Source organism: Pogoniulus pusillus, chromosome 41, assembly GCF_015220805.1.
Source record: "Pogoniulus pusillus isolate bPogPus1 chromosome 41, bPogPus1.pri, whole genome shotgun sequence".
Lineage (NCBI taxonomy): Eukaryota > Metazoa > Chordata > Aves > Piciformes > Lybiidae > Pogoniulus > Pogoniulus pusillus.
The window spans coordinates 1063733-1085982 of NC_087304.1; the positions used below are offsets into that span (position 1 = coordinate 1063733).

Here is a 22250-nt window from a genome sequence, read left to right on the forward strand (position 1 = left end):
GAGCTGATGCAGAGGTGGGGATGGTTCTGGTCTCAGGGCTGGTGCAGAGGTGGGGATGGTTCTGGTCTCTAGGCTGGTGCAGAGGTGGGGATGGTTCTGGTCTCAGGGCTGGTGGAGAGGTGGGGTCGGTTCTGGTCTCTGGGCTGGTGGAGAGGTGGGGATGGTTCTGGTCTCTAGGCTGGTGCAGAGGTGGGGATGGTTCTGGTCTCTAGGCTGGTGGAGAGGTGGGGATGGTTCTGGTCTCAGGGCTGGTGGAGAGGTGGGGATGGTTCTGGTCTCTGGGCTGGTGCAGAGGTGGGGATGGTTCTGGTCTCAGGGCTGGTGCAGAGGTGGGGATGGTTCTGGTCTCTGGGCTGGTGCAGAGGTGGGGATGGTTCTGGTCTCTAAGCTGGTGCAGAGGTGGGGTTGGTTCTGGTCTCTGGGCTGGTGCAGAAGTGGGGATGGTTCTGGTCTCTGAGCTGGTGCAGAAGTGGGGATGGTTCTGGTCTCTGGGCTGGTGCAGAGGTGGGGATGGTTCTGGTCTCTGGGCTGGTGCAGAGGTGGGGATGGTTCTGGTCTCTGAGCTGGTGCAGAGGTGGGGATGGTTCTGGTCTCTAAGCTGGTGCAGAGGTGGGGTTGGTTCTGGTCTCTGGGCTGGTGCAGAAGTGGGGATGGTTCTGGTCTCTGAGCTGGTGCAGAAGTGGGGATGGTTCTGGTCTCAGAGCTGGTGCAGAGGTGGGGATGGTTCTGGTCTCTGGGCTGGTGCAGAAGTGGGGATGGTTCTGGTCTCTGGGCTGGTGCAGAGGTGGGGATGGTTCTGGTCTCAGAGCTGGTGCAGAGGTGGGGATGGTTCTGGTCTCAGAGCTGGTGCAGAGGTGGGGATGGTTCTGGTCTCTGGGCTGGTGCAGAGGTGGGGATGGTTCTGGTCTCTGGGCTGGTGCAGAGGTGGGGATGGTTCTGGTCTCTGGGCTGGTGCAGAGGTGGGGATGGTTCTGGTCTCTGGGCTGGTGGAGAGGTGGGGATGGTTCTGGTCTCTGGGCTGGTGCAGAGGTGGGGATGGTTCTGGTCTCTGGGCTGGTGCAGAGGTGGGGATGGTTCTGGTCTCTGGGCTGGTGCAGAGGTGGGGATGGTTCTGGTCTCTGGGCTGGTGCAGAGGTGGGGATGGTTCTGGTCTCTGGGCTGGTGGAGAGGTGGGGATGGTTCTGGTCTCAGGGCTGGTGGAGAGGTGGGGATGGTTCTGGTCTCTGAGCTGGTGCAGAGGTGGGGATGGTTCTGGTCTCTGGGCTGGTGCAGAGGTGGGGATGGTTCTGGTCTCTGGGCTGGTGCAGAGGTGGGGATGGTTCTGGTCTCTGGGCTGGTGCAGAGGTGGGGATGGTTCTGGTCTCAGGGCTGGTGGAGAGGTGGGGATGGTTCTGGTCTCAGGGCTGGTGGAGAGGTGGGGATGGTTCTGGTCTCTGAGCTGGTGCAGAGGTGGGGATGGTTCTGGTCTCTGGGCTGGTGCAGAGGTGGGGATGGTTCTGGCCTCGGGATTGGTGCAGAGGTGGGGATGGTTCTGGTCTCAGAGCTGCCCTCTTGCTCGTTTCCTTTCTTGATGATCTGCTTGCTGGAGGTAATTCAGATAACAAACCTCCCAGCTGCAAAGTGCTTTGGGAGTGGTGCCAGAAGATTGCAACAGAATTCAGTGCCCATCTCTTGTGCCCTGCAAAACGAACCCCAGAACTCCTGCAGGGTTCTGCAGTAGGTAGCAGCACAGGTCTTACTCATTCCCTGGGCAGCCAGACCAACATCCATTTCTCAATCCCTGTTGAGAGGTTTGGTTTCACCACAGTTTAGGCGGGAGGAAAAAAAAGACAAAGCTTTCTCTCAGGTGGTCTGTTGCACCCAAACACATTCGCATGTGCCCTAAGGTAGCACCAAGATCACAGAGCAGGTCAGTGAGCAGCTAAAAGCATTTGGCCAGTCACAGCGGCAGCAGCTGATCGGAGGCAGCACCCAACCCCCCCTGCCCTTCTGCTTGAGAGAGGGGGAAGAGGAAAAAACCTCTCAAACCTCTTCCTGAGAACCCAATCCCCTCCCTTTACTCTCTGCAGGAGTTCCCCCATCCCCCCTCGCCCGTACAGGCGGGAGAAAGAGCAGAAGTATCACAGTGTCACAGTCTCATCAGGGTTGGAAGAGACCTCACAGATCATCAAGTCCAACCCTTTAGCACAGAGCTCAAGGCCAGACCATGGCACCAAGTGCCACGTCCAGTCCTGCCTTGAACAGCTCCAGGGACGGCGACTCCACCACCTCCCCGGGCAGCCCATTCCAGTGTCCAATGACTCTCTCAGGGAAGAACTTTCTCCTCACCTCCAGCCTAAATTTCCCCTGGCACAGCCTGAGGCTGTGTCCTCTCGTTCTGGTGCTGGCCACCTGAGAGAAGAGAGCAACCTCCTCCTGGCCACAACCTCCCCTCAGGTAGCTGCAGACAGCAATGAGGTCTCCCCTGAGCCTCCTCTTCTCCAGGCTAACCAATCCCAGCTCCCTCAGCCTCTCCTCGTAGGGCTGTGCTCAAGGCCTCTCCCCAGCCTCGTTGCCCTTCTCTGGACACGCTCAAGCATCTCAATGTCCCTCCTAAACTGGGGGGCCCAGAACTGGACACAGCACTCAAGGTGTGGTCTAAGCAGTGCAGAGTACAGGGGCAGAATGACCTCCCTGCTCCTGCTGGCCACACCATTCCTGATGCAGGCCAGGATGCCACTGGCTCTCTTGGCCACCTGGGCACACTGCTGGCTCATGTTCAGGTGGGTATCAATCAGTACCCCCAGATCCCTCTCTGTCTGGCTGCTCTCAGCCACTCCGACCCCAGCCTGTATCTCTGCATGGGGTTGTTGTGGCCAAAGTGCAGCACCCTGCACTTGGAGCTATTGAACCCCATCCCCTTGGACTCTGCCCATCTGTGCAGGCAGTCAAGGTCCTGCTGCAGAGCCCTTCTGCCCTCCAACCCAGCCACATCTGCCCCCAGCTTAGTGTCACCTGCACACTTGCTGATGACTGACTCGATGCCCTCATCCAGATCATCTATGAAGATGTTAAAGAGGATGAGGCCCAGCACTGATCCCTGAGGGACACCACTAGTGCCAGCTGCCAGCTGGATGTGGCACCATTCACCACCACTCTCTGGGTCCAGCCCTCCCAGGCGCAGCCTCCTGCGCTCCTTTGGCTGCCTCGGCTCTGGCACTGCCTCTCCCGCAGGTGGCAGCGCAGATCGAGGCTCCGCACTCGCTCCTGGGGCGCCTCTGCCTCTCGCTGGCGCTCGCAGGATTGGCACTTCCAGCGCCCTGGCTGCCTCTTTGCTCTCTGCACCGCGAAATAAGCTTCCCTTTGTTCCCTTTGCTTCTGCAAGGGACCTTAGCTCCTGTCCCGGACCCATTGTTCCACCACCTAAGCCCTTCTTCCCCAGGGCAGAGCAGCTGCTCTTGCTTCTCACACAGAGCATCCCCCACGGCCGACAATCCCCTTTCTCCCAGAGCAAACCTGTTTGGCACTGGTGGTCCTTGTCTGTTCCTGCTGTGAGCTGTATGAACTGGGGAGTCCTCCCCAGAAGGCTCTGGGAGGAGCCTTGAGGGGTCCTGGTCTCAGCAGATCACACAGCAGGACAGAGAGTCCCATCTGGGGTGCCAGAAACTGAGCTGTGAAATGGACCCCGAAGGTCCTGCAGGGTTCTGCAGTAGGTCTGTTTGATTACAGCCCTGCACTGCCAGGCAGGATGGCTCCCTCAGCCCTGTGCCTGCCAGGCAGGATGGCTCCCTCAGCCCTGTGCCTGCCAGGCAGGATGGCTCCCTCAGCCCTGTGCCTGCCAGGCAGGATGGCTCCCTCAGCCCTGTGCCTGCCAGGCAGGATGGCTCCCTCAGCCCTGTGCCTGCCAGGCAGGATGGCTCCCTCAGCCCTGTGCCTGCCAGGCAGGATGGCTCCCTCAGCCCTGTGCCTGCCAGGCAGGATGGCTCCCTCAGCCCTGTGCCTGCCAGGCAGGATGGCTCCCTCAGCCCTGTGCCTGCCAGGCAGGATGGCTCCCTCAGCCCTGTGCCTGCCAGGCAGGATGGCTCCCTCAGCCCTGTGCCTGCCAGGCAGGATGGCTCCCTCAGCCCTGTGCCTGCCAGGCAGGATGGCTCCCTCAGCCCTGTGCCTGCCAGGCAGGATGGCTCCCTCAGCCCTGTGCCTGCCAGGCAGGATGGCTCCCTCAGCCCTGTGCCTGCCAGGCAGGATGGCTCCCTCAGCCCTGTGCCTGCCAGGCAGGATGGCTCCCTCAGCCCTGTGCCTGCCAGGCAGGATGGCTCCCTCAGCCCTGTGCCTGCCAGGCAGGATGGCTCCCTCAGCCCTGTGCCTGCCAGGCAGGATGGCTCCCTCAGCCCTGTGCCTGCCAGGCAGGATGGCTCCCTCAGCCCTGTGCCTGCCAGGCAGGATGGCTCCCTCAGCCCTGTGCCTGCCAGGCAGGATGGCTCCCTCAGCCCTGTGCCTGCCAGGCAGGATGGCTCCCTCAGCCCTGTGCCTGCCAGGCAGGATGGCTCCCTCAGCCCTGTGCCTGCCAGGCAGGATGGCTCCCTCAGCCCTGTGCCTGCCAGGCAGGATGGCTCCCTCAGCCCTGTGCCTGCCAGGCAGGATGGCTCCCTCAGCCCTGTGCCTGCCAGGCAGGATGGCTCCCTCAGCCCTGTGCCTGCCAGGCAGGATGGCTCCCTCAGCCCTGTGCCTGCCAGGCAGGATGGCTCCCTCAGCCCTGTGCCTGCCAGGCAGGATGGCTCCCTCAGCCCTGTGCCTGCCAGGCAGGATGGCTCCCTCAGCCCTGTGCCTGCCAGGCAGGATGGCTCCCCCAGCCCTGTGCTGCCAGGCAGGATGGCTCCCCCAGCCCTGTGCTGCCAGGCAGGATGGCTCCCCCAGCCCTGTGCTGCCAGGCAGGATGGCTCCCTCAGCCCTGTGCACCCAGGCAGGATGGCTCCCTCAGCCCTGTGCACCCAGGCAGGATGGCTCCCTCAGCCCTGTGCACCCAGGCAGGATGGCTCCCTCAGCCCTGTGCCTGCCAGGCAGGATGGCTCCCTCAGCCCTATGCACCCTGTGCTGGCACAGGCTGCAGTTTCTGTCCCCAGAGCAGGCATATTCGCAATGGGAGGCAGAGCTATTACAGTTTGGAGGTCATTAACAGAGCTATTTCCCATTCTCCACCCCAATTCCAGCCCTGGTGGTCTGGGATGGTTCTCTGGGATGAACATCCCACACAGTCTTTCTCACCCCTGGCCAGCAGACCCCTCTTTGTTGCTGATGTCAGCATATCTCTGCTTCTCCTCTGCCTCCTTCCTGCTTCCCTCAGTCACTGCAGGCCTGGGCCTTTACCAGGTTGCCTCTCGCAGACACTTCTGCAGCAGCCACGGCTCAGGCCTGCAGATTATCAGCTGCTAAGCAAACATCTCTGCAGAGTTTGGTGTGTGGTTTGGCACAGACACCCTCCAAATGAGCCTCTGGTCTCACCAGCACTCCTTGAGTTCTCTCCCATCAGCCTCAGTTTCTGGGAGGGAGGTGAAAAGTTACTTTACATTTCTTTTGATGTTTGTTATTTTTAGTCTGTCATTTCTTACTTTATTTTTTTTAATGTTTTGGGTTTTTTGAATTTTTAAACCATTTCCTTTATCCTTTCAGTGTTGTTTTCTCCCTGTGTTTTCTTTGACATCATTACTCTGTTAGCTGTGTTTTCATTTCCTTGCCACAGGCTGTGCTGGCCTTTGGCTGCCTGCTGTGCTGGCAGGGCAGGGGCAGCTCAGGCTGCTTTTGGCACAGGTGGGAGTTGTTCTGTGGGCATCTGAGGCTTTGGGCTGTCTGTGACCCCTCTGCCTGGTTCTGCTGTGGGCAGAGAGCGGGGTCAGGGCTGTGTGTGAGCTGCTGCAGCTCTGTGCTCCTCACTCTGCCTTTTGCTCCTAGAGGAGAAGAGCAGCGGATTCCGCCTGAAGCCTCCGATCCTTATCCATGGGCAGGCCCCCAGCGCAGGTGAGCCCAGTGTGCCCTGCAGCAGCACACAGAGACCAGCTGCAGGACATGGAGCTGCTGCAGAGGGGTCAGAGGAGGCCACCAAGATGCTCAGAGGCTGGAGAAGCTCTGCTGTGGGGACAGGCTGGGAGAGTTGCGGCTGTGCAGCCTGGGGAATACTCCAAGGAGACTTTAGAGCAGCCTTGCAGTACCTAAAGGACTCCAGGAGAGCTGGGGAGGGACTTTGGACAAGGGCTGAGAGTGTCAGGATGAGGAAAAATGACTTTGAGCTGGGAGGGTGAGAGTGGAGAGGAGGGAGAAATTGTTGAGAATGAGGCTGGGGAGAGACTGGCACAGGCTGCCCAGGGAGGCTGTGGCTGCCTCTGCCTGGAGGTGTTCAAGGCCAGGCTGGATGAGGCTTTGAGCAGCTGTGCTGGTGGAGGTGTCCCTGCTCCTGGAAGAGGGTTGGAATTGGATGATCTTGAAGGTCCCTTCCAACCCAACCCTTCCTGTGACCTACTGAGGAGTTCCCTCACATGTAGCTGCAGGTGGCCATGCCTGTGGTAATGCAGAGTGGATCTCTTACTGCCCTGCCCCCTGTGCTGTGTGCAGGCAGCTCTGACCTTGCCTTGGGCCAGGCAGACGTTTCTGGAGTGTCTTTCTCAGCTGTGTCTGCTTTGAGTTCTTAGATCCTGGGCTGAAAGGGCTCAGTTGCTTTGCTGGCAGAGCAGAGCAAAGCAATGAGGGAGTGCTCAGGGGATGCTCCAGGAGTGCACTAATAGAAGCCTGACTGCTCAGCCTGGGCCCAGCCTGCAGCAAAAGCTCTTTGATGCAGACCTGTCCAGCATGGGGGAGAAATCAATTGGGAGTCATTAATTAGCAGCTGCTTAGAAGGCTGAGGATAAAAAGCAGCACAGAACTGTTTGGCCATGGAGGCTGAGTTGGGTTTTTGGGGTTTTAATGATTGATTTTTTTTACAGAGAGAGCAGGAGAGCTTCAGTGTGGTTTGCAGGAAGAGCAGTGAGCTTAAAACCCCAACAAGATGGGTTTGAGCTGCCAGGGATGTTTGGTCTCAGGAGAGTTGTTAGAGTTCAGTTGTCCTTTCAATCTGGATGGCCTAAAAGCTGCAGAATGTTCATGGAGTTGTCTGGGTTGGAAAAGGCCTCCAGGATCATCCAGGCCAGCACCAGCCCAAGCCCATGGGCACCAAATCATGGCCACAGGATTCTGGAACACCTCCAGGGATGAGGACTCCACCACCTTCCTGGGCAGCCTCTGTCAGTCCCTGGCCACTCTGTCACCAAGGACATTTTTCCTCCTCTCCAACCCAACCCTCCCCTGGCACAGTTCCAGGACATTTCCTCTGCTCCTATCCCTTGATCCTAGGCAGCAGAGCCCAACCCCCACCTGCCTGCAGCCTCCTCTCAGGGAGCTGTAGAGAGCAATGAGGTCTCCTCAGCCTCCTCTGCTCCACACTGCTCACCCCCAGCTCCCTCAGCCCTCTGATCAGCTCAGTGCTCACAGTAACTTGTGCTGCAGTGGTGTGGGATCAGAGCTCATCTTTGCTAGTGAAGAGCACAGAACCTTCTGGCACTGCCTGAACCTTCTGAGCTTGATGCTAAGATTTTTAAGGGGGTTGTTATTAGATGAATTTAGTTAACTTCTTTACTCAAGATGGAATGAAGGAGTTGTAGTATCTCAGTATAGGAGGCCAAGCTCATTCTGAAAGCCAAGCAGGGACCCCTGAGCTAATTGCACTGCAAAGAGGTTTGGGTGTTTGAAGAAAGGAACAAATTGTGTCCCTCTGCCAGGAGATGTCTTGGCAGGAGCAGAAAAGCCTTTCAGTGTGCAGTGGAATGGTGTCAGTGATGGGTAGGATTGCCAGGGGGCTGCTCATTTCTCTTCCACTTGAACTTATGTCTGAATCACTCCCAGCCCCTCCTCCTTGGCTCTCCTGGCTGGGGCAGAGGATCTGTCTGGAAGGGTCTTCTAAGGCTGGGAAGTTCTCTCTCTGTGCCTACTTCTGTGTCCAGCCTGAGCCAGGGGTGGGGAAGAAAGGTGCAGAAGCTTTTTCAAAGTCTGCTTTTCCATTGTGTGCTCTGTTGGAAGCTGCTGAGATGAAATGAAGCTGCTTTTCTTTGATCTCTCAAGCTTTCTAGCTCCTCAAACAGCTTTGTCCTTGCAGGTGTCCCCAGCCAGAAGCCGAAGGAGCAGCAGCGCAGTGTGCTCCGCCCAGCGGTGCTGCAGGCCCCGCAGCCCAAAGCCTTCTCTCAGCTGGGTGAGCAAAGCTGCTGCTCTGCAGAGTGCTGAGGGGAGAGCAGGAGCTCAGCAGCTCTGGGGTGCAGCCCTTTGCTTTTGCCCAGCATCTGCTTTTCCCTAAGTTTCTCCTTTCAGTGTGCAGTGTCCACGGGGGGTAGGACTCTGCCAGGCCTCTGCCTCTGCTCAGTCCATGTTTGGGTTTTCAAGGGTGGGGGTTAGCAGCTCTGCAGTGGCAGCACTGACCATGGTGTGACACCCTGCTGCTGCTCAGTGCACAGCAGGGGGAGCCTGCAGCCAGCTGCACGCTGATGCCAAGAGCCCGAAGCAGAGGGAGGTGTCTCTGGCCCTGGGGACCATTTTGGAGCTGCAGTTCTAATTCTCAGCTCTGGTCACAGAGGTTGTGCACACTGTGTGGCTGTGACTGTGGCAGAGCTCAGAGGAGCAGGCATGGCTGGAAACTGGGAGCTAAAGCACAGAAACTCCTCAGGCTGTGTCCCCTGAACTGCTGCTTCGCTGCCTCTTGTTGCTGAGGTGTTTGGCTGAATGAGCAGTTCCTGCAGAGCCTGGCACAGAACCAAACTGTTCCTGGCCTGCCTGTGAGCACAAATTGAACTCTGCAGAGGGCTATGAATTTTCTGTGGGAGTTCAGTGTGTAAGGCACCAGATCAGGTCACAGAGGGGCTCTGTGGGCTGTGAGCAGGCAGAGAGTGGACTGTTGAGGTTGCTTGGAGCTAACTCTGGCAGCGTTTGTCTGGATTAAGTGACTGCTTTCATCTCTGCATTTGGAGCTTTAATTGTGCTGAGAGGTTTGCATTGTAGTCCTCCTGTCTCTTGCCAAGTGCTGTGGGAGCTCTGGAGATGATGCTCTAGAGTTAGGTGCAGGAATCTTCAGAGGGCAGCCTGCTGATGCCACCTTCCCGTTCCTCTTTGCAGTTCTCAGCAGTGGCACCAATGGTGTCAATATCCCCCCAGAGTCTGCAGCCACCTCAGAGTCACGAAGCAATGCGAGCCTGAAGAGCTGCGACTCGGAAGAGAAGGTGAGTGGGAGGGGGCTGGGAGGACTCTGCAGCTGGCAGCGCTCCCTGCAGGGGCTGCTGGTGAGGTGAGGCAGCCTGAGCAGCCCCAGCCCCGCGGCCCAGCCATGCTGTGGCAGCTCTCTGCAGGGGGGGGGAGGAGATTTTATGCTTCCTAATGTTTGCTGTCTTTGTCGTTACTAACTCAAGAGCTGCAGCAGCCATTTGGCTGAGTTTGCTTTAGGCTGGGGTTTTGAACCTGTTTTGCCCTCACAGAGTCTGTTGCAGTGTGTGTGCTGAACCCCTGCCAGTTTCTTCTGGTGCCTTTGGTATCTTCATCAAGAGCTAAAGGCAGCCCTCAGCCTCCCAGTGCCTGCAGGGGCCTACAGGACTGCTGGGGAGGGACTTTTGACAGGAGCTGGGAGGTACAGGACAAGATTGAAGCTTGAGGAGGGGAGATTGAGAGTGCAGATGAGGAAGAAACTGTTGAGAGTGAGGGTGGAGAGAGACTGGCTGCCTGAGTTGATGCCCTTCCTGCCCCTGTCCCTGCAGTCCTTTAGTTTGGGTGTCCTGGTTCAGTGGCTGATAGTCAGGAGTGCTGCTTCTGCATCTGATCAGGCTCTGTTTGCCTCCCTTGGCTTTGTCTCTGGCTCTGTGTGCAGGGGGTGAGGCAGAGGAGGGCAAAAAGCTGCCTTCTGCAGGGGCTGTGTCTGGGCCTGGCTGCTGTTCTGCCAGGCCAGAGACCAGGAGCCATTTACTGAATCCTTGTCCCACCTGAACAGTCTCTGCTTTACAGCTGGAGGGGCTGAGCACTCTGCATCTCTGCAGTTCTCCTGCTCAGGCTGCCTGGCAGAGAGTGGTCCCCTGCCCATGGCTGCTGGGGGCTTGATTTCTGGCAGCTGGATGTGGAGTGGTGCTGGAGCACACAGGCAGCTGCAGGGAGTGTGTTGCACATAGAGCCTCAGAGACAGGAGCTGGCAGTGGGTGAAAACCCAGCAAGTGAATTCCCTGCAGGACTTGGTAGAGGGAGAGGGCAGGTCATGGGCTGAAGGGCTGCAGCTGCATGTGTTGGAAGTTCTGGGGCTGGGGTCCTGAAAGCAAAGTGCTGCAATGGTTCCTGCCCTGGGGGTGCAGGGAGGCAGGTCCAGGCCTTTCTCCCTGCAGGAGCCAAGGGCAGTGCTGGCATTGGGGGAGATGGTGTCTGAGGAACGGGGTTGGGAGAGATGGTGTCTGAGGAGGGGGGGTCGGGGGAGGTGGTGTCTGAGGAGGGGGGGGTCGGGGGAGGTGGTGTCTGAGGAGGGGGGGGTCGGGGGAGGTGGTGTCTGAGGAGGGGGGGTCGGGGGAGATGGTGTCTGAGGAGGGGGGGTCGGGGGAGATGGTGTCTGAGGAGAGGGGGAGGGTCGGGGAGGTGGTGTCTGAGGAGTGGGTTGGGCAACTGAGTTCTGAGCTTGCCTTTTGGGGGGCCTCACTCAGCAGCAGGTTGCTTTCGAGGCCATGAGCGGCTCCGGGGCGCTGGCGGTGGCGGCTCCGGGGCGCTGGCGGTGGCGGCTCCGGGGCGCTGGCGGTGGCGGCTCCGGGGCGCTGGCGGTGGCGGCTCCACAGCTCCAGGCAGTTCCTTTTGCCCCCTGAGCGCCTCAGCAGGAAGGCTTCCAGCGCGAGTGGCCGTGAGGTCCGGTGGGAGGCTGCTGCCGCAATCAGGAGCCCCAAGGCAGTTCTCTGGAGGCAGCCCCTGGGCCATGCTGGTTGCCTCTTAGGCTGTTAGGGAGACCTCTGTGCACCTTTAATGCCCCAAAGTCCTCTTGACGTCAGTTAAAGTCCAGAAGCAGTGCCCTGGGAGGAGGTTTTGTGGTGTGGTGTCAGTGCTCCCTGACAGCCAAGTGTCAGCTCCGTGTGTGAGCAGCTGCCGTTGTGCCAGGGGCTGTGGTGAAGGTTGTTGGATGGCAGCAAAGTGAGGGAAGGAGAAATGGTCAGTGCTGGACAGAGGTTGCTCAGCAGGCTGAAAGAATGAGCGAAGAGAATCCAGCTGAAGGTGAAGAGTGAGGAGAAGCCAGAACAAATGGGAAGTGCTGTCCCTGGAGTGAGAGCCCCTCTGTGGCACTAGGGCTGGAGAGGGTGGCTGGGAAGCTGTGCACACAGGTGCTTGGAGCCCCTGGTGCTGCATGAGGGAGGCCACAAAGGTCATCAGAGGGCTGGAGCACCTCTCCTGCAAGGACAGGCTGGGAGAGCTGGGGCTGCTCAGCCTGGAGGAGAGAAGACTCCAGGGAGATCTTAGAGCAACCTTCCAGTACCTGCAGTGGCTCCTGGAGAGCTGGGGAGGGCCTGTGGGGATGGGCTGAGAGGCAATGGTTTGAAGCTGGAGCACAGAAGATTTGGATGGGACAGCAGGAAGGATGTCCACCAAGGGTGGTGAGGCACAGGGGCAGGTGGCCCAGAGAAGTTGTGGCTGCCTCACCCCTGGACAGAACTATGATTTTCAGTGCAGTCAGACACTGTCCCAGGCCTCCAGACTGTGCCACTGCTGTCCCTGGGGTCTGGAGACTCAGCTGCACCAAGGGCTCAGGCAGTTTGGCTTAGTGCAGAAGCTGATGCTGCTCTGAGCACAGTTTTGTCCAAGTGGTTGTTGGAGGTCCCCTTGAACTCGATGACTGAGAGGTGTTCACCAACCAAAGCAGTTCCCTGAGTCTGTGATTTAAGGTCATGCTCTGGGACCCATTCAGGATGCTCTGAACAGCAGCAGGGTGCAGGATTTGCCTCGCTGGGGGTGCTTGGCTGCTCAGTGGCAGTGGCTCTGTGACTCAGGGTGCCACAACCTGGGGGTCTGTCTGAAGAAGCTCAGTTTCCCAGGCTGAAGTTTGCAGTTTCTTTCCTGCAGGCAGGAGAATGTCAGAAAAGAGATCCCAGCAGTGCTTCAGATGATGACAGCTGTGAGAAGGCAGAGCTGAACACCCAGCAAGCTTTTGTGTTTGGGCAGAACTTGAGAGACAGAGTGAAGGTAAACTCCTGCTTGCTACCTTGGCTGGCAGTCCGTGGGCTCAAGTGAGGGTGGGAAGCAGTGGAGCAGACCATTCCTTGGCAGGAGCATCCCATACTGCCTGTGAAGGGTTTGGAGCCTCTCCATAGCAGAGTTAAAGCCTCCATGGAACATGGACAGGAAATTCTGCATGGGCAGCAGTGTGCCCTCGTGGCCACCAAAGCCAGTGGTGTCCTGGGCTTCATTCAGAAGAGTGGCCTGCAGGGCTAGGGAGGTTCTCTTCCCTCTCTACTCTGCCCTGCTGGAATACTGTGTCCAGTTTTGGGCTCTCCAGTTCAAAAGGGACAGGAAACTACTGGAGAGAGGCCAGCAGAGGCTGTGAGGATGCTGAAGGGACTGGAGTGTGCTGGGGAAAGGCTGAGAGCCCTGGGGCTGGGCAGCCTGGGGAGGAGAAGGCTGAGAGGGGATCTTAGGAATCAATGTCTGCAGGGTGGGGGGCAAGAAGGGGCCAGGCTGGGCCAGGCTCTCTTCAGTGCTGTCCTGTGCCAGGACAGGAGACAATGGACACAAACTGGAACCCAGGAGCTTCCACCTCAACATGAGGAGAAACCTGTTTGGTGTGAGGGTGCTGGAGGCCTGGAGCAGGCTGCCCAGAGAGGTTGTGGAGTCTCCTCTGGAGACTTTCAAGCCCCACCTGGATGTGTTCCTGTGTGCCCTGCCCTGTGTGCCCTGCCCTGGCAGGGGCTTGGACTGGATGGTCTATGGAGGTCCCTTCCAGCCCCTGCCGTTCTGTGATTCCATGATACACAAAACCAAAGCTGTGAGCAAACTTGCTAAAACTGATCTCCCAGAGGTAGTGAGTCAAAAAGTAACTGTGGGGTAGCAGGAGAAGCTTCCAGAAATGAACACATCCACTGCAGTCAGAGATGCTCCCTCCCTGGAGCTGTTCAAGGCCAGGTTGGATGAGGCCTTGAGCGACCTGTTCTGGTGGGAGGTGTCCCTGCCTATGGCATGGGGTTGGAACTGGCTGAGCTTTGAGGTCCCTTCCAACCTAAACCATTGTGACATCTGAAGCTCAGTGCTGGGTGATCTTTTCCCTCAGCTGCAGTTAATTCTCAGTTCAGATACACTGCTGAGATGCTCACAGAGAAGTTGAGGAGAGGAAAGCAGGACAGCCTGGGCTCAGGCCTGTCACTGGGCTGGGCTGTTGTAGCTCCTGTTGAGCACAAGTTCCTGCAGGTTCCCTGGTGAGAAGATGAGACTGGGCCACTGGTTCAGTGCAGGAGGTGTTTGTGGCTGGAGCTCTGGGCAGGAATGAGCTGCTAAAGCTGTCAGCATCTGCCTGTTCCTGTTGCAGCTGGGAGATGAAAGCGACGACAGCGCCGAGGTGCAGAGTGCTGGGCTGCCCTCCTCCGACCTCCCCGCGGCGACAAACTACTTCCTGCAGTACATCAGCTCCAGGTGAGGCTGCAGGCAAAGCTGCAGCACAGTTTTGTTTCTTCTTCCTTGCTTGAGGCTCAGAATGGTTTGTGAGTCTGCTCCCTACTGGGTGTGGAGCCCATACTGGCTGAGTGGGGGCTTTTGAAGAACCAGGTGGCACATGTCAGATCTTGGGGGACACTCAGTCAGCTGGCCAAGAGAGATGCTTTTGGAGCATTTATTTGACCATATCCTCACCAGAGCTACTTCAGAAAGCTTTCATCTTACCTTTGGTAAAGTCGCTTCAGGAATGGTTACAGTCAGCTGGAGCTGCCAGTGGCATCCTCTAGAGGTCTGTGCAGTGGTGTTCAGTGGAGGTCATGAGCAAGTGAACAGGGACCTAACTCGGAGAGGTCCTTGGGAGACTTTCTGACTAGGCAGCAGCAGAAGGCATTTGCTGTAAGTGCAGATGTGAAGTGAGGCAGCCAGGAGGAAGCTGCTAATTGTGCCTGCAGAACTCTAACTGGCAGCCCTCAGCTCAGGCCAAGGGCTCGATATGGCCCTGTGGAGATGTTAGCTCAGCAGACAAAACAGTCAGGGAGAAAACTGGAGGGCTGTAAATTGGAGTCAGAGCTGGAGAAGCAGGGGGAGAGCAGCAGGGCAGAGGGACACCTCAGCTGCTGCAGGAACCTGAGCTGCAGGGCGTTTGAGGCCATGAGGCAGCTGCAGGCAGAGCACCAACGTGAGCCTGCCTCCTCCTGGCTTTCTGCACCCTCTTGTACTCCTCAGAGTAGGCCCAAGGCAGTTCTGCAGCCTTATCTCCTTCTGATACTGAGCTTCCCAGGTGATGTTCTGGAGAGGTGAACACCATGAGGAGGGACTCCTTGGGTGCCTTTCCAGGGCTGCTGTCAGATTGTTAAGATTGGATTTGGCAGAGTAGCTTCTGGCCTGTGGGCTTCATGTCCTGAGGTAGTTTGTGTGCATCTACTGCCATGGTTTGCTGGAGTTCATTCTGGGAGGATTTACTCCTGGTAGGTAATGGCCAGACACTGTCTGGTGTGGGGTTTGTCTGGTTTTCAGCTCTGGTTTTCAGCTGAGACAGCAGGACAGGGTGGCAGAAGGTGAACTCCTCCCTCTGCAGTGCACTGGCAGTGCTTTAGAAGTTGTAAATTACCTTGGTAGACCATCCTGGGTTCCCAGCTGGCAGCTGCAGCTCAGAGCTCTGCTGTTTAATTCCCTTAGTAGGCAAAACTTTCTTCCCTTGAAGATTTGCTCCTCGTTTGAATCTCCTTTTTCAGAAGCAGCAGCTCCACATGCACACTTGAAAGGCTTCCCTCAGTGCTGTAGTGCCCCCAAACCTGTGAGCTCTACCCCAAGTGGTCTCCATCCTGCATGTTCTCTTTGTGTGTTGCTGTCTGAGGGAGGCCTGTCTGAAGGCAGGGCAGATCCACAGGCACCTGGGAAGTTTGAGTCCATTAAATAGTAAAACTTTTGTCCTCCCTAAGGGGGGCTGAAAAGCTGTTCAAGTAGCTGCCACAGGGGAGAAGGGTGCTGATGAAGGCTGAGGTTTGATTGGGAAGCCTCCTGGGGAGACTGGAGCATTGCAGCTGGACTAATACAAGGCCTCATTTATCCCTGCTGCTTGTACTTTGCTTTGTTGTGGTGCAGCTTGGTTTGTTCCAGTCCTGTTTCTGAGAAGGCTGACCCAGAGCTGTGTGGTGGTTCAAGTCCATGCATGCTGCCCAGGGAGGCTGTGGATGCCTCCTTCATGGAGATGGTCAAGGCCAGGCTGGATGAGGCCATGAGCAGCCTGGGCTGGTGAGAAGTGTCCCTGCCCATGCAGAGGTTTGGAGTAGATGAGCTGTAAGGTCCCTCCCAGAGCCATTCTGTGTAGAAGAGTGGTTAAAAAAGCAAGTTTTGTGACTGGCACTGGATGGTCTTTAAGGTCCCTTCCAGCCCAACCCACTCCATAGTCAAGCAGCATTCAGCATCGCTTCAGGTAGGGATAGGACTGGGGGGAATGGAGCAAAGTTGGGAATGGACAGAGTCAGCCTGGAGGTTAGGAAGAAGTTGTTCAGCAGGAGGGTGGGGAGAGCCTGGCAGGGGTTGCCCAGGGAGGTGGTGGAAGCTTCATCCCTGGGCGTGTTTAAGGCCAGGCTGGCTGAGGCTGTGGGCAGCCTGCTCTAGGGTGAGGTGTCCCTGCCCATGGCAGGGGGTTGGAGCTGGATGTTCCTTGTGGTCCCTTCCAGCCCTGACTGATTCTATGATCATGTAGGATGGGATTGGATGGCCAAGGGGGAGATGTTAACAGTGACAAAATCACAAGAGCATCCTGCCTCTAACCCCAGCAGCTGCTCCCACCTGAACTGGGCTCTGCTGCTGTTTGTGCCAGCGGTGCTGAATGGCCAAAGCCAGTGGCAGGCCCTGCCGGTGGTGAAGGTTGCCAGCAGAAGACAGCAGATGTTGTCCTGGTTGCTAAAACCTCTTCTGCTGTGGTTTTTGTTTGTTGCTTTTATTTTCCAGTGTAGAGGACTCCACAAACAGTGCAGAAGCTTCTAGCAACAAGTTTGTGTTTGGGCAGAACATGAGCGAGCGAGTCCTGGTGAGTGCCCCCAGGGCGAGAGCTGGCATGGGGCCTGGGCAGCTTCTGCCTCACAGCTCACCCCACAGTCTGCAGAGCCTTTGGGGTTTTCTTGCAGTGCTTTCCTTTGGAGGTATCTCCTGTGAGGGCACTGTGGGTTTCCCACTGCTCTCTCCAGGCTTTCCCTGCCCTGCTGCTCTAAGGAGATGCCCTCTCTGTAGAGCAGGTGGCACTTGGTGGCACTGCTTGTGGCTTCGAATGGCCTCACTGTCAGAAGTGTTGGAGGATGATTTGTTTGCTGTCCTCCACCTGAGAAGTTTGCTCCCCAGTGATGGAGTTTCAGGTCCAGCAGTGAAGCAGCTGCCTTGGTCCTGAGGACATTGTTGTGTGCCAGCCTGAGCCTCACCACTGCCAGCTCTTGTTTCATTGCTGTGCTGGCACCAAGAGAGGAGTGTTTTGTGCTCTGCATTTCATGCCTGTCCAACCACTCAGCAGGCAGCTCAGGCAGGCACTGAGGCAAACTCTGGCTGAAATTGGTTTGTTTTGAACACAACTTCAGAACAGGGCTTGAGATTTGGGCTCACTTCAGGGGAAAATGGTTTGACACTGGGTGATGCTCCTTGGCTGGGGTGGCAGGATGGCACTCACTCTGTGACCATGTTGGCCTTGGATTCCTCTCTTGCCCTGTGCTGTGCAAGCAGCAGGGCTTCCTCAGCCAGTGCTCAGTCCTCTTGTGCACAAGCAGTGTCTGCTTGCTCCCTCCTCTTTACCTCCTCTTCTTTTTGCCTTAGAGTCCACCAAAATCAAACGAAGGTAGCACAGAGAGCAATAAGGAGAATGCTGCTGCAGAGTCTGGGTCTGAATCATCTTCTCAGGAAGCCACACCAGAGAAAGGTGAACACAATCTTGGAGGGATGGGAGTTAATCCTTGTTTAAGCACTGGCACTTTGCAGCCTGCTGCTGCTCTATAACCAGGATGGGTTTAGGCTGCTTTTTCTGCCTCCTGTAAGGAGAGGTAGAGGCTAAGGGTGGGAGATGAGGTGCAGGGTGTGTAGGTGCTCTTCTCTTGTCTTAAATGTCCAGCTAGTTCAGGGTGACCTGACAGGGTATCTGGAGTACCCTTGCTGAAGGCAAGCAGAAGGGCTTAACAAGCAGCTGCTTGGAGCTGCAGGGTACAGAGGAATGTGGCAAAGAGTCTTTCACCAGGACAGTGCCCTTGCAGTAGCTGAGTGGCTGAGCCCACAGGATAGAGAGGCTGCAGCAGATGTGCTGCTTGCCTCAGGAACCATTTGCTGTGGGCTCAGGTTACTCTCCAGGCTGGAAAGGTTTTCTGGGGGCTCTGGGTTGTCCCCAGCCAACTGCCTTTGCAAGCCAGAGTAAAGTGGAGAGTGGATGGTGCTGTGCATGTGTGGACACAGCTGGGTAGTGCCAGTAGCAGCAGGACTGCTGAAGCACCTGCAGCTGCAGTGGCCAGAACTGAACTCTTCAGGCCCCTCTGTCAGCCTGGGCTTTGGAAAGAAGCCTGAAGAGACAAGCTGGAGTCCTGCTTGGAATTGCAGTCCTGCTCCTGCTGTCAGTGCCTGTCTGCTGTGCTTCTGTTTCTCCAAACTCTGGTGTGCTGCTGTGGGGCCTTGATAAATCTTGCACCAAAGTATCCTGATCATCCTCTCCCTTTGACCCTCTTGTTCAGCTAATAACATTTCAGAGTCCCTGGCAGAGTCAGCAGCAGCCTACACTAAAGCAACAGCCAGGAAGTGTTTGCTGGCCAAGGTGGAGGTGATCACTGGGGAGGAGGCTGAGAGCAACGTCCTGCAGGTAAGGAATGGCTGAAGCAGAGGAGCTTTGAGGTGCTGGGGGTTCAGTGAGTGTCCTCCTGGTTGCCTGCAGCTCAACCTCCCTCTCTCTGATGCACTTCCTTGTGTTTAACTATCCGAAGTGTGCACTTTCAACTTTGATCTTAGCTTGCCTGAGCCACCCAAACAAGTGCTGAGCACTCTGGGCCCTGCAGGCAGCCCCTGGCCAGCTCTGGGCCCTTCAAAGCAATTAAGGGAAGAAAACTGAAGTGAGCTAAAGATTTTCAAGTCCTTTGTCCTGCTCTGGATGGCTCTCAGGCCAGCAGCCTGGCAGAAACCATGCAGCAGTGCTCAGGGATTTGTCTTGGGGCCCTGAATTGGAGATGCTTTAGACTCAAACTCCTGCTTTTCATTGTGGTTTAATTAATATTTTAGTCGTTCATTAACTTAAATATTTAATAACTTTCTCTCTTTAAAGATGTGAAGAGTTTTCATCTGCTGGGTGTGTGTAGATGTGAGTTTTTGTTTGCCCTCCTCTCTTTATGCTCCAATCACAGTGAGGATTTTTCTTTGCCCTTGATCTTTGGAGTTTCTCAGCACTTGAACTGCTTTGTGGTTTTCAGGGTAGCTTTTTCTTCCTGCTGTTCTGATGCTGTCAGTAGCCAATGCAGCACTGCTGCACCTGTGTTTGGTCCTGTAAAAGAAGACTCTAGAACATTGGTCAGGCTTCTCTTCACTAGACACAAGTGGTTGTTCTGGTACCTCCCTGGTGAGGCCTCAGAACTCCTGACTGGTTCATGTCAGCACTGAAGGGTTCAGTCCTGTTTGCCAAACCCCTGACTCTCAGCAGCTGTGTGCTCCATACAGGACTGGAGATGTTGTATCAGCTCTGCCCTGCCTGCTCTTGTCCCGAGGTTTCACAGAGCCACAGAGTTAACCAGGTTGAAAAGGCCTTAGAGATCATCCAGTCCAACCTATCACCTAACCTCTTCTAACTAAATAACCCCTGGCACTAAGTGCCTCATGCAGCCTCCTCTGAAACACCTCCAGGGGTGGGCACTCCACCACCTCCCTGGGCAGCCCATCCTAACACCAATGTCTCTTGCTGTGAAGAACTTCTTCCTGATGTCCAGCCTGAACCTGCCTTGGCAAAGCTTGAGGCTGTGTCCTCTTGTTCTGTCCCTCGGTGCCTGGCAGCAGAGCCCAACCCCACCTGGCTACAGCCTCCCTGCAGGCTCTGCCCTGAGCCTCCTCTGCTGCAGGCTGCACCCTCCCAGCTCCCTCAGCCTCTCCTCACAGGGCTGTGCTCCAGGCCCCTCCCCAGCCTTGCTGCCCTTCTCTGGGCACCTTCAGCACCTCAACATCTCTCTTGACTTGAGGAGCCCAGAGCTGGACACAGCACTCAAGGTGTGGCCTGAGCAGTGCTGAGCACAGGGTGGAAGGACTGCCCTGCTCCTGCTGGCCACACTGCTCCTGAGCCAGGCCAGGATGCCATTGGCCCTCTTAGCCACCTGGGCACACTGCTGGCTTGTGTTCAGCTGCCAGCCAGCACCCCCAGGTCCCTCTCTGCCTGGCTGCTCTCAGCCACTCTGGCCCCAGCCTGTAGCACTGCATGGGGCTGTTGTGGCCAAAGTGCAGAATCTGGCACTTGGCCTTGTTCAGACTCCTGGCATGTGCCCATCTGTCCAGCCTGCCCAGGCCCCTCTGCAGAGCCCTCCTGCCCTCTGACACATACACACTTGCTCCCGAGTTGGTGTCATCTGCAAGCTCACTGCTGCTGGACTCAATTCCCTTGTCCAGATCATCAGTGGCGATATGAAAGCGGCTTGGGCCCAGCACCGACCCGTAGGGGACAGCACTGGTGCCAGCTGCCAGCTGGGTGTGGCACCATGCACCACCAGGGGGCTTGTGCAGGCAGCAGTGTGTTTGTGTGGCAACTCTGAAGTGTCCAGGGCTGGGGGTTGGGTGGTGAGGAGAAGGAAAGGGAGGAAACAGAAATGGAACCAAATACTGCACACGTGGGGAGCCTGGGGGGATGCTTACAAGTGTGAAACTGAGTGGAGGCAACGAAGGGCTTAGAGAGGGGAAAGGAGAGCAGGGAGGGCTGGCAGGGGGGAAAAGCAGGAGCTCTGGGGGGAGATGGAGCAGTCCTGAGCAGGAGCTCTGGGTGGGGAGGTGGAGCAGTCCTGAGCAGGAGCTCTGGGTGGGGAGGTGGAGCAGTCCTGAGCAGGAGCTCTGGGGGGGGAGGTGGAGCAGTCCTGAGCAGGAGCTCTGGGGGGGGAGGTGGAGCAGTCCTGAGCAGGAGCTCTGGGGGGGGAGGTGGAGCAGTCCTGAGCAGGAGCTCTGGGGGGGAGGTGGAGCAGTCCTGAGCAGGAGCTCTGGGGGGGAGGTGGAGCAGTCCTGAGCAGGAGCTCTGGGGGGAGGTGGAGCAGTCCTGAGCAGGAGCTCTGGGGGGAGGTGGAGCAGTCCTGAGCAGGAGCTCTAGGGGGGAGGTGGAGCAGTCCTGAGCAGGAGCTCTGGGGGGGAGGTGGAGCAGTCCTGAGCAGGAGCTCTGGGGGGAGGTGGAGCAGTCCTGAGCAGGAGCTCTGGGGGGAGGTGGAGCAGTCCTGAGCAGGAGCTCTAGGGGGGAGGTGGAGCAGTCCTGAGCAGGAGCTCTAGGGGGGAGGTGGAGCAGTCCTACAGGAGGAAGTGGAGAAGCTGAGATTTATCAGTGAGGAGCCAGGAAGGCACCGAAAGCCTTCTCTGCTCCCAGCTTGGGGCCAGGCTGTGAGCTGGTGATGAGCTAACTTTGTTCATCCTTTCTTCCTTAACACAGGGAGAATTTTGCTTTTCCTTCACTGTGCAGGGTCCTCTCAGCAGCAGATTCCAGGTTGGAGGGTGCAGAGTGCCCCAGAGCCTTGCAAATGCTTTTAGTTCTTTCAAGCCAAAGAGCTGCCTGGTGTAAGGCCACAGGTGGCTGTAACCAGGCCTTGCCACAAGCTCCCTCTGCAGAAGTTTGTGCCTTGCCCAGAACTTGTTCCTGCCTGAGCACAGGCACTGGTGAGGAATGTGGAGCTTCCCTTCACAAGGCTGTGTGAAGCCAGACAGCCTCTTTGGAGGAGCTGGGTGCAGAAGAGAGGATGCAGATTTGGTTTCCAGAGCTCCAGGCAGCTTCAGCTGGCAGTGAGAGATCTGACTGAAGGCTTCAACCAAGCCCTCTGCTCCAGAGAGCTTTTTCTCTTGCAGATTCAGTGCAAGCTGTTTGTGTTTGACAAGAACTCTCAGTCTTGGGTGGAGAGAGGCCGAGGGCTGCTGCGGCTCAACGACATGGCCTCGACGGACGACGGAACGCTACAGTCCCGCCTGGGTAAGGGGAGCCAGGGGCAGTGAGGCTGCCTGGCAGCCTCTGCTCCTTCCACAGCACAGCCTGGCTCAGCTACAGCACCTCAGAAGCATTTGGGAGCTGTTCTCTTGCTTTGATTTGTGACCTTTTCTTATCCTCCTATTGCAGCAAGTGACTTCTTTCCCCCATTAATCCAGCGGTGTTCAGCAGCTGGAATATTTGCCTGGAAATTGGTGCTCTGCTTCTTCAGACCTGGGCTCTGTGCTCTTTGGGACACATGATCACAGGGTCAGAGGATGTTAGGGCTTGAAAGGGACCTCTGGAGATCTTCCAGTCCAACCCCTGCTAGAGCAGGAGCAGAGAACCCAGTGTAGGTCACACAGGAACACATCCAGACAGGGCTGGAAAGGCTCCAGAGGAGACTCCACAACCTCTCTGGGCAGCCTGGGCCCAGCTCTGGACCCTTACAGCCAAGAAGTTCTTCCTCATGCTGAGCTGGAACTTCCTGTGCTGCAGCTTCCATCCAGTGCCTCTTGTCCCATGGCAGGGCACAAGTGAGCAGAGGCTGTCCCTGTCCCTTCCTTCCCGACCCCAGCCCTCAGCTATTTGCAGACACTGCTCAGATCCCCTCTCAGCCTTCTCCTCTGCAGGCTGAGCAGCCCCAGGGCTCTCAGCCTCTCCTCACAGAGCAGTGCTGCAGTCCCTGCAGCATCCTTGCAGCCCTCCCTTGGCTCTTTCCAGCAGATCCTGGAAGCCCAGACCTGCATGCACTATTCCAGGTGGGGTCTCACTAGGGCACAGTAGAGAGGGGAGGGGAGTCCCTGCATAGTGCAGGGCAGTTCAAACTGGCAGGAATGGAGATTAGCCTGAGATTATCAGCTCAGATCCATCCTCTGAACCTGCATGTATTAACATAAGGCTT

The 22250-nt window shown here is 57.0% G+C and overlaps 1 protein-coding gene across 2 annotated transcripts in view; it reads left to right on the forward strand.

The window, feature by feature from the left end:
• The window catches only part of RANBP3 (RAN binding protein 3), a 62555-nt gene that overhangs the window by 35136 nt on the left and 5169 nt on the right, over positions 1-22250 (forward strand). For both annotated transcript variants that reach the window (XM_064174870.1, XM_064174871.1), the window contains 9 exons: positions 5926-5991; positions 8156-8248; positions 9163-9266; positions 12115-12234; positions 13571-13674; positions 16156-16234; positions 17005-17107; positions 17904-18028; positions 21232-21352. In XM_064174870.1, the coding sequence (XP_064030940.1) occupies positions 5926-5991; positions 8156-8248; positions 9163-9266; positions 12115-12234; positions 13571-13674; positions 16156-16234; positions 17005-17107; positions 17904-18028; positions 21232-21352 (915 nt within the window). The remainder of the gene's footprint in view (positions 1-5925; positions 5992-8155; positions 8249-9162; positions 9267-12114; positions 12235-13570; positions 13675-16155; positions 16235-17004; positions 17108-17903; positions 18029-21231; positions 21353-22250) is intronic.